This window comes from Ictidomys tridecemlineatus, chromosome 3 (genome assembly GCF_052094955.1).
Source record: "Ictidomys tridecemlineatus isolate mIctTri1 chromosome 3, mIctTri1.hap1, whole genome shotgun sequence".
In the NCBI taxonomy this organism is placed as follows: domain Eukaryota; kingdom Metazoa; phylum Chordata; class Mammalia; order Rodentia; family Sciuridae; genus Ictidomys; species Ictidomys tridecemlineatus.
Window position 1 is genome coordinate 4,757,021 of NC_135479.1, and position 17,903 is coordinate 4,774,923.

General features: G+C 48.9%; 3 protein-coding genes and 1 pseudogene across 13 annotated transcripts; 3 read left to right on the forward strand and 1 right to left on the reverse strand.

Moving 5' to 3' along the window:
• The first annotated feature begins 121 nt into the window (after window positions 1-121).
• On the forward strand, window positions 122-3,126 carry Srsf2 (serine and arginine rich splicing factor 2). Of its 8 annotated transcripts, none has more exons than XR_013435894.1 (4): window positions 122-727; window positions 844-1,154; window positions 1,334-1,437; window positions 2,065-3,126. XR_013435894.1 is itself a non-coding variant. In XM_078041600.1 (3 exons), the coding sequence occupies exons 1-2, from the start codon at window positions 366-368 to the stop codon at window positions 1,145-1,147; spliced, it is 666 nt and encodes a 221-aa protein (XP_077897726.1). In that variant the 5' UTR covers window positions 122-365; the 3' UTR covers window positions 1,148-1,154; window positions 1,334-3,126. The 8 variants fall into 8 exon arrangements, 2 of the variants coding, with proteins under 2 accessions (XP_077897726.1, XP_077897727.1); XR_013435895.1 differs by having other exon boundaries at window positions 124-727; window positions 844-1,597; window positions 2,065-2,171; window positions 2,678-3,126; XR_013435897.1 differs by having other exon boundaries at window positions 124-727; window positions 844-1,437; window positions 2,065-2,171; window positions 2,678-3,126.
• Window positions 3,127-3,329: 203 nt separating this feature from the next.
• Mettl23 (methyltransferase 23, arginine) lies at window positions 3,330-7,302 on the reverse strand. Its single transcript, XM_005332606.5, has 5 exons — window positions 7,022-7,302; window positions 4,696-4,800; window positions 3,946-4,183; window positions 3,789-3,873; window positions 3,330-3,695 (listed from the first exon to the last, which is right to left on the reverse strand). The coding sequence occupies exons 2-5, from the start codon at window positions 4,777-4,779 to the stop codon at window positions 3,530-3,532; spliced, it is 573 nt and encodes a 190-aa protein (XP_005332663.2). The 5' UTR covers window positions 4,780-4,800; window positions 7,022-7,302; the 3' UTR covers window positions 3,330-3,529.
• Window positions 4,819-4,940, forward strand: LOC120884643 (small nucleolar RNA SNORA2/SNORA34 family; annotated as a pseudogene).
• A 141-nt stretch (window positions 7,303-7,443) lies between the features above and the next one.
• On the forward strand, window positions 7,444-17,571 carry Jmjd6 (jumonji domain containing 6, arginine demethylase and lysine hydroxylase). Of its 4 annotated transcripts, none has more exons than XM_040268409.2 (7): window positions 7,444-7,868; window positions 8,088-8,476; window positions 8,955-9,241; window positions 10,474-10,571; window positions 11,081-11,169; window positions 11,875-12,013; window positions 12,937-13,342. In XM_040268409.2, exons 1-7 carry the CDS (start codon window positions 7,740-7,742, stop codon window positions 13,066-13,068), a joined length of 1,263 nt encoding a protein of 420 aa, XP_040124343.2. In that variant the 5' UTR covers window positions 7,444-7,739; the 3' UTR covers window positions 13,069-13,342. The 4 variants fall into 4 exon arrangements, 3 of the variants coding, with proteins under 3 accessions (XP_040124343.2, XP_077897725.1, XP_005332659.2); XR_001229983.4 differs by having other exon boundaries at window positions 7,447-7,868; window positions 10,474-10,609; window positions 11,076-11,169; window positions 12,937-13,064; XM_005332602.5 differs by lacking the exon at window positions 11,081-11,169 and adding an exon at window positions 14,404-17,571 and having other exon boundaries at window positions 7,448-7,868; window positions 10,474-10,609; window positions 12,937-13,064.
• The last annotated feature ends 332 nt before the right edge of the window (window positions 17,572-17,903 follow it).

Here is a 17,903-nt window from a genome sequence, read left to right on the forward strand (position 1 = left end):
CCCGCTAAACTCTGCGCAGGCGCGCCGGGCAGGGGTGGGGCTCGCGGCGGCGACGTTACGGAGTGGGTGAGGCGAGCCAATCAGAGGATTCATTTCCGGGTGGCGCGGGCGCCATTTTGTGAGAAGGGCTATAAACGGGCGCTGGGTTCGGCCGCCGATCCAGTTGCTGTTCAGGTGCGCCCAGTTGCAGAGCTAGCACGCCCGCCAGCCCGCCCCTCTTCCCGGCCTCTCCACGCGGAAAGCAGCTGCTAGGGCGCGGCGTCGCCCCCGGACCTGAGAAGACCGCCGCCTGCCTGCAGCGCGCGGGCCCGCCCAGGCCGTTAGTCTCGGCGCCAGTTCGCGGGGCCCCGGGCTGCCTCGGAGCCATGAGCTACGGCCGCCCGCCTCCCGATGTGGAGGGCATGACCTCCCTCAAGGTGGACAACCTGACCTACCGCACCTCGCCCGACACGCTGAGGCGCGTCTTCGAGAAGTACGGGCGCGTGGGCGACGTGTACATCCCGCGGGACCGCTACACCAAGGAGTCCCGCGGCTTCGCCTTCGTGCGCTTCCACGACAAGCGCGACGCCGAGGACGCCATGGACGCCATGGACGGCGCCGTGCTGGACGGGCGCGAGCTGCGGGTGCAGATGGCGCGCTACGGCCGCCCGCCCGACTCGCACCACAGCCGCCGCGGCCCGCCGCCCCGCAGGTACGGGGGCGGCGGCTACGGCCGGCGGAGCCGCAGGTGAGCGCGGAGGGCGGGCGGGGCGGGCGGGAAATGGCGGCGGCGGCGTAATGGCGGCGGGGCGGGGCGCGGGAGGCCTGGGGCCGCCGCTCACCGCGCCCTCCCTCCGCCCGCAGCCCGCGCCGCCGCCGCCGATCGCGCTCCCGGAGTCGCAGCAGGTCCCGCTCCCGCAGCCGCTCGCGCTACAGCCGCTCCAAGTCGCGCTCCCGCACGCGCTCCCGCAGCCGCTCCACCTCCAAGTCCCGCTCGGCGCGCAGGTCCAAGTCCAAGTCGTCGTCGGTCTCCCGCTCCCGGTCCCGCTCGCGCTCCCGGTCCCGCTCCCGAAGCCCGCCGCCAGTGTCCAAGAGGGAGTCCAAGTCCCGCTCGCGGTCCAAGAGCCCGCCCAAGTCTCCGGAGGAGGAGGGCGCCGTGTCCTCGTGAGCACATGGTAATGTCGGCGCCGCCGCCCGCCCGGCTGCGGAGGGCTGCGCTGGGCGAGTCGAGGGGTGCAGGAGCATGAGTGTGGCGCTTAGCTGAGTGGCTGTTCGTAAGCTGTTTGAGACCTATTGATGAAAATGACTATTTCTTGCTGTTTTTATCCAACGTCTGCATTTTCCCCCTTTAAAGCTGCGGTCTCCTGTTTGATAAAAGAATATTGGCCAGTATTGCAGATTTTAACTGATTTGGCTGATCCTCCAGGGACCAGTTTCTGTGGGCGTGTATTGGAGCAGGTTTGTCTTTAAACGTTAAAGATGCACTATCCTCTTAGAGACAAACGATCAGTTCAACTATTGTTGTACTGATGGGACTTCGTATTCTAATAGATGTGGCAAACGAATTGCAATTAAGAAGCAATGAACTTTTTGGAACCCCAAAAGAAAGTTTATGCAGGTATTGCACTGGGTGGGGAAAGGATAGTGTGTCTTTAACTCTCAAATTGTTTGGTCCTATTTTTTAAAAGGAAAGGGCCCTGAGTAGCTCAATAAAGACGTTAATCTCAATTGCCAAATGTTTTATTTGAAAATAAGTTAAAGAATACAATAATTTCCCGATCTCCAGTTTTTGTTTGGATACAGCCCTTTTTTTTATTTTCCCTTTTTCCCCCCCTTATCTTTTTCCACCTTGGTTATTTGGCCAAAAATTCAAACTTTAAATGCTGTTGGTAGCCTTCAAAAATCTCTTAATTGGGCCTTAAAGACAAAAAAAAAAAAAACGGATAGTGGCTGGGTGGAACCTTACTGTAACCTCCTTGTTTCACCAGAGCCTTTTAGTAAGTACATGCCTGAAACTGAAACCATGTGCACTATATCTTTGTAAGTATTGGAAGGTAAACTGAACCTATTTCTTTTCAAACCTAGATGTATCCGAAAGCAGCATAACAGAGGACTTGGGGGAAAAAGGACTACATACTCAGTCCATCGGTGCATCGAAGAGTCCTTGGAACAAGCAACTGGCTGTTGAAAAGGTTATTTTGTAACATTTGTCTAACTTTTTACTTGTTTTAATCTTTGCCTCAGGTGGCAAACTTCATTTTATGTGCCATTTTGTTGCTGTTATTCAAATTTCTTGTAATTTAGTGAGGTGAACGACTTCAGATTTCATTATTGGATTGGATATTTGAGGTAAAATTTCATTTTGTTTATATAGTGCTGACTTTTTTTGTTTGAAATTAAACAGATTGGTAACCTAATTTGTGGCCTCCTGACTTTTAAGGAAACGTGTGCAGCCATTACACACAGCCTAAAGCTGTCAAGAGATTGACTCAACATTGCCTTCATTCCTTAAAATTAAAAACCTACAAAAGTTGGTGTAAATTTGTTTATATGTTATTTACCTTCAGACCTAAATGGTAATCTGAATCCAAATTTGTATAAAGACTTCAGGTGAAAAGACTTGATTTTTTTTTTTTTTTAAAGGATTGTTTACCAAACACAATTCTAATCTCTTCTCTTATGTATTTTTGTGCACTAGGCGCAGTTGTGTAGCAGTTGAGTAATGCTGGTTAGCTGTTAAGGTGGCGTGTTGCAGTGCAGAGTGCTTGGCTGTTTCCTGTTTTCTCCTGATTGCTCCTGTGTAAAGATGCCTTGTCGTGCAGAAACAAATGGCTGTCCAGTTTATTAAAATGCCTGACAACTGCACTTCCAGTCACCCGGGCCTTGCATATAAATAACGGAGCATACAGTGAGCACATCTAGCTGATGATAAATACACCTTTATTCCCCTGCCCCCTGCCCCATGGTAAATCTGATCATCCTCATGTATGAACTTAAAATATGGAAAATGTTAAGGAAGCAAATGGTTTGTAACTTTGTAAGTACTTAAAAACATGGTGTATCGTTTTGCTTATGAATATTCTGTACTATAACCATTGTTTCTGTAGTTTAATTAAAATGTTTTCTTGGTGTTAGCTTTTCTCAGAATATGTCTTGGTTTTTTTTCACCCATTTATGTGAAAGGCCTATGCAATTATGTCATTGACTGTATAGTATGAAGGTGAAATGTTTAGCACCTGCCTTCCCTACATAAAGATGTTGGAAATGCCCGTTGAACACCTAAAATCAATGCTTTTAAGGCAGCACTTCCCCTTCTAACTTAATGCCATATTGAATATGAACAATTCAAGTTTTTAATCTTCATAATTGTTTTATTTTCATAATTATGTTGCCCATAAGTTGTCTAGGTGACGCATCACAATCTTAAAGGCCAGCAGATTTGACCATCTTCAAGCCTACTTTTTTTCTTCAAGAAGTTGAAGTAGCCTGATCCTAGTTGCCAGGTTGCTAATCAAATTGACATGGTCCCAGAATAGCTTGTAGGTGTAATTCAGAGACTGTCCTTTACAAAGGAGATGACCAGCATTTCAACAGTATGTCTTCCTGGAAGTGCAGATTCTGCTATATCATCTTTGTCTGCATCAAAAGCCTCCAGAGGAATGTGGACACATTTCATATCCCACTTGTAGAGCAAAGCTTCAAGTGACCAGTCAGCACTAGGAAAAAATAAATTTTTTTTAAAATTTATGCCTTTTCTGTTTTGTTTGAGATAATTTAGTTTCATCCTTAAACTGGGATTATTCCCTCACCTTCTAACTTGGTATGTAGACCACAATTGAACCTTGGGGTTCTTCTGCATCAGGAAGTATACTGTAGTTAAGATGTCTTCAAAGTCTGAAAGAAAGCATTTTAAGCGGATTCTTCTACAATGCCTTTCTGACCAAATTTATTAATAAAAACTCTTACCTTCTGGCTCAAAGAATACGTCAGATGCAAGAATAATATCTTGTGGTGGTAGGGCCAGAAGATCCTGAGAGATGTGACCCCATGTCAGTCCTACAACCTGCATACATGGCAGGTTATTCATTTGGCAGCTTTGCCGACAAACTTCTGGACAGTAGGGCAGCTCTAAGCTGTCTGACAGTATTACTTTAGCACCACACTTTGCAGCCAAAATTCCTGGAAGGCTCACTCCAGCTCCAATCTTAAAAAAAAGACATGGAATATAAAATTGGAAATAGCACTTGGGATCTTATCCTTGCATTTGAAGGTGGACATGCTTGGGCTAGGGATATAACTCAGTTGTAGAGTGCTTGCCTTGCATGCACAAGACCCTGGGTTCTAATTCCCCAGCACTACACAAAAGATGGACATGTTCTGGATTTGTTATGGCAAAGGTTAATTATCTCGTGATTACTACTGGGTCAAAGAGGAAAACAAGGCATTTTCATTGGAATGTACAGGGAAGTAGGTTGGGGATACTACTGCCATAGTCCTTTATTAGCACAATCTATAATCATTAGTATGATGGTGATTGCTTTCCTGAGGCTAAAAACAGGGATAAAAGGGATTTTCTAGCTGGGTCTTCTAACTGGCAAAGCACTTTAAAGAATAATACCAAGAAATTATAAATACCACCTGATTTTATGTTTAACAAGGGCTAATATAAAGTATGTAAACTTCAATCTGAACCCAGCATTTTGGGAGACATTGTACCTCTAAGACAGCCTTCCCCGGCAGAGATCTTCTATGAAACCATAGGTACTGGGCCAGAACTACAGCACAGGGCCAAACGTACATTCCGTATTGGAGATGCAGGACCTGAAAAGAATGTTTTGATTGGCCCTGAATCAAGGCCAGCAGTTTGTTGAAACTGTTGGTTTCAAGCAGGAGCCTAAAAAAAAAATGTCTACTATTTCAGAAACTTTAGATGTGTAATAGTCAATTCAATAGAAACATCTGAAGGGGGAAAACAAAATATTTTGGAATGTCAATAAACACTTGAGGCATTCGTTCCTTCCACAGCATTTCAACAGTGCCCTTCTGGGCATATAGCTTTTTTTTTTTTTAATTGTTCAAAACATTACAAAGCTCATGACATATCATCTTCCATACATTTGATTCAAGTGGGTTATGAACTCCCATTATTTACCCCAAATACAAGTTGCAGAATCACATCGGTTACACATCTACATTTTTACATAATACCATATTAATGACTGTTGTATTCTGCTACCTTTCCTATCCCCTACTAATCCCCCTCCCCTTCCCTCTCTACCCCAGGCATATAGCTCTTGTGCAGTGTGTACACCCTATTTATTAGAAGGAGATGGCCAAATAAGCAAATCAGATATTACAAGTTAGTGCTAAACGCTACAAACGGCAAAACAGTCATGTGGGAGCAATGTGGACACAGGTGAGACCACAAAATGGCTACTATGATAAGGAGGCAAGATGACTCAGGAAAAGGTCCTGAAGTAGGCAAGGCTTCTGGCCGGACTGCACAGCCCTGGAAGGACAGGCATGGGACCTGGAGGCATTGTGCAGTGCAAGTCAGAGATAAGACAGACCTGATTCATGGGCCTCATAAGTTGAGAATTTATTCTAAATGCAGCAAGATACTGGGATTTTCAGCACAACTTAGCAATCTGCTGATGGCAAGTAGTATGGCCCTAGGGAGACATCCTAGAAAAGGTTAAAAATGGAGCTGAATCTGGGGTTGAAAGGGAATGAGCCTTCCTCAGTTCAAAAACATTACAGATTCGTAATTTAACAAGTGTGTGACACAGGTTAATTCAACTGGTCAGTGCTTCAGTTTTCTCAACTTCAAAATACCATCTCAATTGGGTGAGATGAAAGGCACAAAGTACTCAATGTTGCAGCAAAACTTCTCTTCTGTCTAAAGAGCAAAGGGTGCCCCCTGGTGGGGTGGTAGAAAAAAGCTAAAGACCTAAACAGTCCACAGACAAAATCTTCATCACTCGATCCAATAAAAAACATTACTGCCTAAAATATCTTAGGCACTAAATATAGGGGTACCACATGAATAGGGGCCTGACCTGTAAATTTTACCCAGAAGGAAAATAAAGATTCAGCGAAAGACATCTGAGCAGAAGATAGTTGTGCAAGTTCGGGTTCTAAATTTAGGAAGTTTTTAAAATGTGAATTCGGGGGCTGGGGATGTGGCTCAAGCGGTAGCGCGCTCGCCTGGCATGCGTGCGACCTTGGTTCGATCCTCAGCACCACATGCCAACAAAGATGTTGTGTCCGCCAATAACTAAAAAAAAAATAAATGAATATTAAAAAATAAAAAAAAATTAAAATGTGAATCCGATTGGATATTACCAGAAACTGGTTCGTTCAACTCTAGTCTTAACTTCTCAAGCTGTTCCTTCCCCTAATGTGCGGATTCTAATACCTACCTCACAGGCTGCCATTAACATCAAATGAAACTACAACGTGAAAATGCTCAAAAATTTTTCAGAGTGTGTGGCAGCCATGAGCTCAAAGAAAGAAGCAAGAATACACCCATTTATTTGGACAATTAGGGCAGGAATACCTGTTCCCAGACTTAAACAAAAGTGAAAAATCTACGACTAGGGGTGCAGCTCAGAGGCAGAGCGCTTGTCTAGCATGTTTGAGGCCATGGCCTAAGAGTGTCAGCACTAAATGCTTGGCCACGCTTGGCCACGCTTAGAATCCCAGCAACCCTGGAGGCTAATGCTGGAGGATCTCAAGTTTGAGGCCAGTCTCAGAAATTTAAAGATTGCCTTAAAATAAAAAGGGCTGGGGATGTAGCTCGGTGGTAGAGCGCCCCTGGGTTCAAACCCAGTATCACCACTAAGAAAAAGAAAAAAGAAAAGGGAAGTCTTTCGACAAGATGAAGATTAAAGTTAGGAGTCGAGAGCCACTCTGCTGGCAGAAAACGCTCTGTTCGGAGAAGCCCCCTTGTTATCACGGTCCCCGAAGTCCTCACTGCAGACAGACGGGCTGCTCCTGCTCGGGAGCCAACCCAAGGCCGCGGCGCCTCGGCTGCACACACCTGCGGGACAAGGACCTCCAGCTCGGGGCCGTGGGCTCCCAGGCCCCGCTCCTCCGAGAAGCGGAAGCGCTGGGCACGGGCCACATGTCCTGGAAGACCGCGCGCGCCCAAAGGAGAATCGGCAGGCCGCGGGCACGCGGGGGTCGGCGGAGGGCGCGGGGCCGCCAGGCCGTCAGGGACCGCTTCCCGGGCACCAGGTACTACGCGGCCTTCCGCCGTCCCTCCCGGCCGCAAGAGGGGGAAGGCCGAGCTCGCGTGGGGGTAGAGGGGAAGTCGCAGGAGTCAGAAGCACAGAGAAAGCCGGAAGCCAGCTTGGCGAGATTCAGGAGAGGCGCATGGGCGGGGTCCCGGCCGGAAGCCGGTGGTGGGGAGGCCACGCACGGCCGGAAGTGGCAGCTCGCCGGAAGCGGGGCGGGGCGGTGGCCGACGCGACCTTACCAACATGGCGTCCGCCCGGCGCGTGTGAGGGCGTACCCGGGAGGCGCCGAGGCCAATGGCGAACCGCGACGGGCGGCGGGGCGGGGAGGACGGCCGCCGCACGCCCAACCCGCGGCTCGGGAGGTGGCTGAGGAGTGAATTTTCTGGAAGGCGACTTTAAAGGCGCCGGGCCGGAGCGAAGGGCGTCTCGGTGCCGCCGCCCGGGCCTGGGAGGGGCGCATTAGCGACAGGAAGCGAGCTGCGCCGAGGTCGTCGCGGAACCAGCTGGTGACCTCGCAGGATGAACCACAAGAGCAAGAAGCGCATCCGCGAGGCCAAGCGCAGTGCGCGGCCGGAGCTCAAGGACTCGCTGGACTGGACGCGGCACAACTACTACGAGAGCTTCTCGCTGAGCCCCGCGGCCGTGGCGGTGAGCGGGCCGGGGTCGCGGGCCGGGCGTGGGCCTGCGGGAGCGGGGCGGGCCTCGGGCGGCGGCGGCTCTGGGTGCGAGGTGCGCCCAGCACGTGGCCCCCTCCGGAGCCTGTGTCGGAGGTCGCCCATGTCTGTCATTGCTGGTTGGTCCTGGGGGACACCCTGATCTGCCTCGGGCTCAGTTTCTAACTGGACAGGCCTTTTCTGGTTCCCTCAGGATAACGTGGAGAGGGCGGACGCTTTACAGCTGTCGGTGGACGAATTTGTCGAGCGGTACGAAAGACCTTACAAGCCCGTGGTCCTGCTGAATGCCCAAGAGGGCTGGTCTGCGCAGGAGAAATGGACTCTGGAGCGCCTGAAAAGGAAGTACCGCAACCAGAAGTTCAAGTGTGGCGAGGATAACGATGGCTACTCGGTCAAGATGAAGATGAAGTACTACATCGAGTACATGGAGAGCACCCGGGATGACAGCCCCCTCTACATCTTTGACAGCAGCTATGGTGAACACCCCAAAAGAAGAAAACTTTTGGAAGACTATAAGGTGCCCAAGTTTTTCACTGATGACCTTTTCCAGTATGCAGGAGAGAAGCGCAGGCCGCCCTACAGGTAAAGTATTCCGTAGCTCAGTGGTTCCAATCTCATCCACACCAGCCTTGGGTAGCAGAGTTCAGTGTGCTGACCTTCTGAAAAAGTGAGTGAGCGCTCTCCCTTGGCTGAACATTAAGTCCTTTAGGGACCCACTAGGAGGAGATGGGGATTTAACTAGCCTAGGGTCTATTGGCTAGTCAATCCTAAAACTCCCCAGGAGACTTAAATGTGCAAGTAAAGCTGAACCACTGATGTCTTAGGGAAGTTTTAATAATTACAGTTTAGCAATAAACTATATCAGTAATTTTTTTTCTTTTTTCTGTGAGATATCAGTCCTCACACAGTTCACTTAATATTTCTATGTATCAGAATGCGTGCAGTCTCAGAAATGAAGAAAGAACCATGTGCATAACATAATATATACTAAAAACTTTCTTCTGTGTCCTGTATGCATAATTAAGTCATCTTTCCTGTCTTGGGTGTTTCTATCCTATAGGTGGTTTGTGATGGGGCCACCGCGTTCTGGAACTGGGATTCACATTGACCCTCTGGGAACCAGTGCCTGGAATGCCTTGGTTCAGGGCCACAAGCGCTGGTGCCTGTTCCCAACAAGTACTCCCCGAGAACTCATCAAGGTGACCCGAGAAGAAGGAGGGAACCAGCAAGACGAAGCAATTACCTGGTTTAATGTTATTTATCCCCGAACACAGCTTTCAACCTGGCCACCTGAATTCAAACCTCTGGAAATCTTACAAAAACCTGGAGAGACTGTCTTTGTACCAGGTATAGATGAGCTGGAAGAAAACACATTCTCTGATTTTGGGGGTGTTGTGACAGGCGTTTGCAGTACTGGGTCTCAAACCCAAAGGAAGCTCTACCACTGAGCTCCATCCCCAGCATTTTTTGTTTGTTTGTTTATTTATTTTTTTAAATTTTGAGACAGGGTCTCTCTCACTAAGTTGCCCAGGTTGCCCTAGAATTTGCAATCTCCTGCCTCAGCTTCTTGAATCACTGGGATTACACGTGTGCACCACCACATGAGGCCCAAAGTACATATTTTTTTAGAATACTTATTTTTTAGTTGTAGTTGAACACAATACCTTTATTTATTTTTATATGGTGCTGAGGATCGAACCCAGGTCCTTGCATGTGCTAGGCAAACACTCTACACTGAGCTATAATCCCAGCCCCCAAGTACATTTTTTGATTGCAGTAATTTGTCTACTCATTTTTTTTCCTGCTAAAATAATTTACTATATTTCACATTGCCTACTCGCTTACCTTACTATATTTCACATTGCCTACTTACTTATATACATACACACACACACACACACACACACACACACACACAATGAATCCAGAAAGTTCTTTTGCACCTTCCAGATTCATGAACTGACCTGTGTGGTGACTGAATCTAAAGTACAAAAGGAACTCTTACCCATATGCTGTGTAACTAGAGGTTACCTAGTATCTCTGAGTTGGGTAGCAGTTTGTGCCCATGTCTAAGTTGTTTGTTATTTTTGTTTTGTTTTGGTGCCAGAGATCTAACCCAGGGCTAGTAAATAGGCTGGGTTGAGTTAGGAAATCCCACATCAGACAACCACACTTTGATAGGTGAAGCTTCTAAGAGTAAAAGTATTTAAGGTGGGTGTTCTTTTCCTAGAAGTTGAAGAACTTTCCACCTTTAGGCTACAGCTTTGGATTACCAGGGGTCAATAAACTTTTCATAAATGGTCAGAGAGTGAATATTTTAGACCCTGTGAGCCACAGAGTCCCTCACAATCACTCGACTCTGCTCTTTGGAAAATATAAATGTTCAAAACAGGTCAAGTGTAGCTGTGTTCCAGTAAAATTTTATTTACACTTATCCCTGGGTCAGGAGCAGTTTACTACACTGTGTCATGTCTGAGCTGTCCCTTATGGATAGGAAGGCCCGATTTCTGGAGTAGGTGTCACAGGGTATTTGTGTGTAAGACCAAACCCTGTTGAACTGTTTATTTGTTGGATTTCAGGAGGCTGGTGGCATGTTGTTCTCAATCTTGACACCACCATTGCTATCACCCAGAATTTTGCCAGCAGCACCAACTTCCCTGTTGTGTGGCACAAGACGGTAAGAGGGAGGCCAAAGTTATCAAGGAAATGGTATAGGTGAGAACCTTTTTGATTCTTATTTTGCTTTGTTCTTATTGCTACCCCAGAGGTAAAATGGCAAGAGTCCACAGCTGCAGTACCATGTGGTGACTTTAGAGAGGCCCGGGCAGAGCTGGGGCTGCACACCTGACAGGGAGCCGAGAGAGGGACCAAGGTCAGGGCTGGTGCTCAGGACGCTTGCCAGCCTCCAGGTGGCAGGGTGAGGCTCTGCATGTTCTATCAAAGCCACTCCGTCAAAACATGCTCTCGACTGGGATCGTTTCTTGTTTTGCTTTGTTTTTTTGTTTTTGTTTTTGTTTGGTTTTCAAGGCTAGCACTAGCAAAAGAAGCCCTTTTGTTTAGGTTTTATTTTGGTTATTTCTTTTTCTTACCCAGACATATTATTCCCATTTGAACTTACTGCCTTCAGTTCTTATGAGTGAGGTGACTGCCCTGGAGACTTAGCTCCTCTGTTTATCCACAGAACAGATACAGCACGGGCAGCGGCAGTGCAAGCCACCCCCAGCCACCCCGTGCCACTGTGTCCCAACCCTGACCTGGAGGGACCAGCTCTCGGGGTAAGAGAGGGATTCTGGCTCGTTCAGTGCTCCTCCCTGCTGAGAGGGCCAGCAAGGGTGGTGGCTTCTGTTCCCCCGACTCAGCACTTGAGGCCCACCTCCTCTGCCCTGCAGGCCACAGAGTGCTGTGGCCCTGTCACTCCAAGGCCTTATGTACAGCAGGTCTTTTGTGGCGGGCGGCTGCTCTTGATGCCCGTTCAGCTCATCTTTCAAGTGCGGGGGGTGGTCTCTCTTGTTTGACACCTAATTTCTTACAATCCTAATTGTTTCTGCTCTGACTAGTAGAGTCTAACCAAACCCGACTCATTAGGGCTGTGCTAAGGAAAGGAGAGGTCTAAAAACTAAGAACTAGCTAAGAAAGTTTCAGGAAAATATAAAAGTAGAAGAGGAGCTGTTTCTCCCAAGGGAAGAACCAAGGCAAGCTTGGGGGGTGCTACCCCTACTGTGGTGGCCCAGCTGCCTCATCCTGTGGGTAGTGATGGATCGCGTGGCACTAGAATGTCATTTTCTTTTAGAAAAATGTGGGTAGTCTATGAGGGTCTGCGCCCTGCCGGGGCTGTGCTTCCTTGCCGTTGTACAGCAGCCGTCTGCCAATCCCTGGGTGTTTCTAGGTATTTCTAAGTGATGCAAGACTCCACTTGGAGTTACTGTGTGTGGGTGTTGCCACCTGTGACAGCACTGAGAAGGGTGTCTCTTGCCTCTCAGGATCTTGAAGCAGGAGCACCCTGAGCTGGCAGTCCTGGCAGATGCGGTTGACCTCCAGGAGTCCACAGGCATCGCTTCCGACAGCTCCAGCGACTCTTCCAGCTCCTCCAGCTCCAGCTCCTCTGACTCAGACTCAGAGGTAAGGCCCAGCTTGCCTGCACTGGGCCCTTGAGCTCAGGGTACCCTGCAGACCAGTGCAGGAGAAAGAGGCTGTGAATACTGTTCTCTTTCTTTCAAGCACCACAAGTGCGACCATTCCTGCCTAGCCCTGGACTCTGCCCATGCCATAGCTTTCTATGTGTACATGAACATTTGGGTGTTTGGGGAATCAGTAGATAACCCAAAATCACACAGCTGGGCAAACAGTGTCAGAATTCAAACTCACATCACATCAAAGCCCTTGAGGTGGTAAATTGTAAACCTAGAAACTCAGCAGACCCAAAGGACTGCTTTAAGGTAAGAATGATATTGGGTAAGGGATACACCTTTCACATAGGAAATTTGTGTCTTTTTTTGGTACCAGGGATTGAACTCAGGGGCACTCAACCACTGGACTATATCCCCAGCTCTATTTTGTATTTTTTATTTAGAGACAGGGTCTCATTGAGTTGCTTAGTACCTCGCTTTTGCTGAGGCTGGCTTTGAACTCTCGATCCTCCTGCCTCAGCCTCCTAAGCTGCTGGGATTACAAGTATGCGCCACTGTACCCAGCTAAAATTTGTTTCTTAATGTCATTGTACTTGTGTTCTTTTACACATTGAGCTCTTTGTTGGAGGAGTGAAATTCTGTAATGCAATTTCAGAATGCCAGCTTGATTTCAACCCATAAACCTTTGGTGAGAGGCCAGTGGAGCAGGGGAACTTTGGCACCTTAGTGAATCTGTGATTCATAGGGAGCCAGAAGCATCCACAGAGGTTGATGCTAGACTGGCAGAGCCGCCATCGATGGCTACTTTGCTTCTTGGAGAAAGGGGACAGGATCTGTGCTCTTTTGTGGTTCAAGATTTGTTGGTTAAGTGGGGTGCACCCAGGCTGAACCCTTGCTTTTCTTTCCTGTGTGCAGTGTGAGTCTGGGTCTGAAGGTGAGGGGACAGTGCACCGCAGGAAGAAGAGGAGGACGTGCAACATGGTGGGAAACGGGGACACCACCTCACAGGACGACTGCGTGAGCAAGGAGCGCAGCTCTTCCAGGTGACAAGCACGGCTGTTGTGTGCAGGGACGTGCTCACGGCGAGGGCAGGGCCCAGGGAGGGCAGCCTGTTGGGATCCTACAGACCAGGAGAGGGCTGACGCATGCCAGAGGAGGAGGACACTCTTGGAACGGGACCGCTCACTCAGCGTTGGCTGCAGTAGCTTTTTCTCTGCTACCTATGCAAGTTGAGGAGGCTTGTTTTATCATAAAAACGGCAAGAGTGTGAGTGGTGCCAAGGAGATCCTTTACACTATTTAATAAAGATGAGTCCATTTTACACCTGACATTTTTCCTTTGGGAGTACCAGACCGCCATGTTCCTCTCTCCTAGTGGTCTGTATGGAAATTGCTTTCCCTGCTGGTGGGTCCTGGTGGTGAGGTGACAGCTGGAGCAGTGAATGGGGACCCTGAGGCAGAGCCGCCTACCTCTCCTCCCAGTTTGCTGTGGCTGCTTTGAGTCCTCGGGCCAAGTTGGACAGCAGCAAATTGCTCAAGTTTTCTGTAACATCTTAATCCCATTTCCAAGTTTATATTTTCTTTTGAAACAAGATTGGATCTAAAACTTCAGAATTAGTAACAATGTGTTTGCCAACACCTGCCCTTATTCCTTTTGCCCACAGCAGAGGGTGTTCAGTTTGCGGGTCCGAGGTCTTTAAATCTGAGTTCCTGTTTCAAGGTGCTGGTCGGGGTGTTAAACGGGGAGGTTGTGGGAAGGTGATAAAATGCTAACGTTTTTAAGACTCTGGGTCTTATGTCCTAACCGGTACAGGTGACATCATGTTACCTTTTATCTCTGAGCAGGTTAGCTTCATGAAACTTGGGGCCCACGTTCCCTTTCTGTTGTCTTCTCTGGGTTCCCTGGTCCGGCTGTAATTCTTACTCAAGTGGGTTAACCAGGCTGGAATGAGATTCTTGGCCCTGCTGTCCCTTTCACAGCCACACTTAAGGTCTCTTCTCTTGCCTTCCTAAGCTGTTTCTTTTGTTATATCTGTTAGATCCGTGCTTAGTATGTGCCTTTGTGATTGTTGGGAGGGTTTTTAGAGGCTGTGTGCTGTCCTGCACACCTGTAATCTCAGCAACTCAGGAGGCTGAGGCAGGAAGATCACAAGTTTAAGGCCAGCCCAGGCAACTTTGCAAGACCCTGCCTCAAAATAAGAAAGGACTGGGAATGTAGCTCAGTCGCTAGAATTACCAGAACAGAAAGATTTTTAGAGAAAGCCCTACCATTGCTTCAACACAGGTCCTTGGGGGTTCTTCTGCTAACCTTCTCACCAGCTTTGTGCCCAGCTGTGCTCTCTCTCCACATGCTGATTACAGGCAGTTGTGCTTCCCTTGGCAGGATTAGGGACACTTGTGGAGGCCGGGCTCATCCCTGAGCAGATAGAGACACGCTCCTTGAGGTGGCTCCTGTGTACACTGGTGGCTGCCACCCCGCTCAGTTCTCACGTCTTCTGCTCCTACCTTCTCCTCTGTCTTCTTTGAATTTGGATCTTCCTTCTCTGGTCTGAGCTCCTGTCTTCAGCCGAATGCTGGTTTTACTGCTTCCCAAGACTAGATTGTCAAGAAGTCAGAAAGCTCTGCCAGCTCCGTGACACGCTGGAGCTGCCGTGCTGTTGGGAAGAAGTCCTGGGTTGTCCTGATCAGAACCACGATCGCCACAGGCCAGAGGGGTGCGGTTCACTCAGCGTCTTACTGTGTCTGTCACCTCACTGCTGTTGGTAAGGAACTGCTGCCTTTGTACAAGCAGAGACACTAAGAATGGCAAGTGGATGTTGACCCACCTGTGTGTGAACCTGTCGTGTGTAAAAAGTACTGTGAGTGTGTGCTGTCTTCCTGGATGTCACCACTGGTCCAGAGACCTTCAGGGGCAGTGACCCAGCCACGTGCCCAACACCGCCGCCCCTGCTCAGTCCTGCTGTAGGATTCCTCATCTTTCTCCAGAAGGCTCTCAAGTTCAGGCATTTTTGTACGGTGTGTTGCAGGGGTGGGCACATTCATGTCTTCTGTTTGTGCAGACTGGGAAAGGTGTTGATTGTGTTTTTGTCTTAGAACTTGAATTATAAATAGGCCAGGTTCTAATCCATGGGTTCCATTCTTCCTCTAGTGTGACCCACGAGCAAGAAGCTCCCACTCTGTAAGGGTCTTCATGTCTGGTGTCCCCTTTATTTGACCTGCAGACATCAAGTGGGCAATTTATGTTACATTCAGGAAAGAAATTTTGGAAATGGTGCTTCTAGTCTTTGGGATCTGTGGATACTTCTGAATAGCTCTGGTGGAGTATTTGGGATCAACCAGCAGGTTTCCCTTCTTGCCCTCTAGATTCACCTGCTTGCCTTAATCTGTTCCTGAAGCCAAGTGAATTTAAATCAGAATAGCAGGGGTTTTCAAGGCCTTGCCCAGTCACACAGTCAGAGGCACCACACTGTTTTGCTGGAGTTTGGGTGAGAGGCGCCCAGGCAGAAATGTTGGAATGGTGTGGTGCTGCCTCTCAGAATCCCCTAAAACAGGAATGATCAGAGGACCCAGACAGTACACTCTTAGCATATGGGCTGTCATTTCCTGCCTCTATGTCCTGTGGCTTTACCTAGGACGCTGGTCCTCTGGTTTCTCTTGGTACCAGGTTTCTGCATCTTGAAATGCCAATGCAAGTTCACCCTGGGCTGGTGGGAGAGCCTTTCTCTTCCTCTGGGGCAACACGGTGGCTGCAGGTGTCTCCTGGCTTCCCTTCCAGCAGCAGCTCCCTGTTCTCCCACAGTGGGCAGGACATATTCAGGCGTGGGTCAACCCTGCACGGGTAATCCCGTAATCCCCGTAGAAATATCTGAATGGTGTTCCTCCTCCTGCTTTTTTATTTATTTATTTTTAATAGTCTTATCATCTTCCAAAAGCTTTTTCTTTTCCCCAGCATTGCTACTGGGCTTTCTGCTTGTCCTGTATCAAGTGCTCCCCTTTAAACTTCAGTTTAAAACAAAAAACACCCAAAGGGGGCCCTTTGCCACCAGCAGCATGGAGGGACACGTTGCCAGTGGCCTGGGAAATGGGGCAGGAATTGGAAAGGGAAAGATCATGTACTCACCTATTTCTCCAGATACCAAAGTTGACTCCTGGTTACTAAACACCACCAGGAATGAGGGACCTGGCCACCGTCACCTCTCCTGAAAGTGTTTGGGTGGTACAGATTATGTGCTGCTGTTCGACTCTCGCCAGCCCACGGAGAGCTGCAGAGCGTGTTTTATTGGTTGTAGCCAGCCAGGCGCTCTGTTGTGGTAGCAGAGCAGGAGCCAGGAGGAGAACCCTGTGGAGTGGTGAGCAGGTGAGGGAGGGCTCACCTGTCAGTATTCCCTAGTCCTTGAATGGTGTCAGCAGGAAGGAAGGAGAAGATGGCTGCATCCCGTGGCCATTTCCAGGGGTTGTTCTCCAAGACAGTGGGTCCTGGGAGAAGGAATTTCACACCAGTGACCACCTGATAGGGAGGAGCTGGGTAGGAGCAACAGGAGTAGAGGCACAGACACCTCGAGGGCCTTGGGTCCGGGAGAATCCAGTGCTGCGCAGGTCCCCAGAGTGGTCCTGGGATGTTCATGGCTGCCCTTGAAGGGAGGGCTGCTGAAGCTGGGGCACTGTTCACATCTCGTTCTACGTGGCTGCCCACTTCTTCAGTAATTCAAGTGCTCAGCAGATCTGGTGCTGGGACAAGCCTGGGCCCCTGACCTTAGTGGACAGTGACTGTGTGTTCACCAGGGTGGCTGGTCAGGGCAGGGCGACCCAGCGGGTCTCATTAGCACCAGCCTGTCTCATTAACACAACTAGAAAAGCAAGTGTCTGCCTCGCTGAATGCAGGTTCGTTAGCTCTTTGTGAGGGACCTCAGCTAGCTAGCGTTATGCCCGCGTACCTGAGTCCGCCCACGGCTTCTCTGTGGAGTGGCTTAAGGTCTCTAAGGGTGGGCAGGGGAAGGTGCTGGTGCAAGTGCTTTATAAACTTAGTCTCGGCCTTGAGCCAAGGACTTTGGACCAGAGTGTGGGATGGAACAGAACCTTGCACTGTGGTAAAAAGTACTGTGTGGCAAGTAACAGGTGCGTGTGGCTGTGGGTTCTTCAGGCTGTGTGTAGCTTTCCCAGAGAAGTGGTTTTGATGTGTAATGCTCTGGCTCCTCCTGCCCATCCCTTCCTGTCTTTTGTGAAGATGTTACATCATGTTACATTGTTTTCAGCAAAACTAGATGAAATGGGCCCCTAGGTGGTGGCTCTCAACTTTGTCTCCCTGTAAGTTCAAACCCTTGAATCCTAGCCCCTGCAAATCTCCCTGGTGGAGAACTGGCCCTGGCCTTCGGGTGACAGGAAACCACAGAAGAACTGGGCTGCCTCCAGAACCCTGAGCCACCCCTGGTTCTGCTCCCTCTCACTGTGGGCCTGCCATGGAATGCCCAAGGGTCTGCCATTGGATTGGTATTTTTAATTTTCACTGGGATGAAATTTGTTCATCATTTTAAATAAAGCAACTGGATTTGGATTTGTGTTTTGCGTTGTTTTATCTTTGTTTTCTTTCATTCTTATTCCTTTGAAAGTCAGTAGAATGTAGTTTGTCAGATCTCTTAAAAATACACTTTAAAAGCAATGGGAAAGGGTGACTAAAATAAGGCCCAGACACTCAGGCTACAAGGCCCACGGTGTTCAAAAGCCAGCACCCTACCCCAAATCCATTCTTTACTACAGTGTTGGGCTGTCCATTAACCAGCACAAACAGGACATGCATGTCCTCCAAAACTGTGTGCACCACAGGCATAAGCTCTCCTAATTGCTGGGGATCCTCCTGTCATAGCTGGAGCACATGAGGAACCCTAG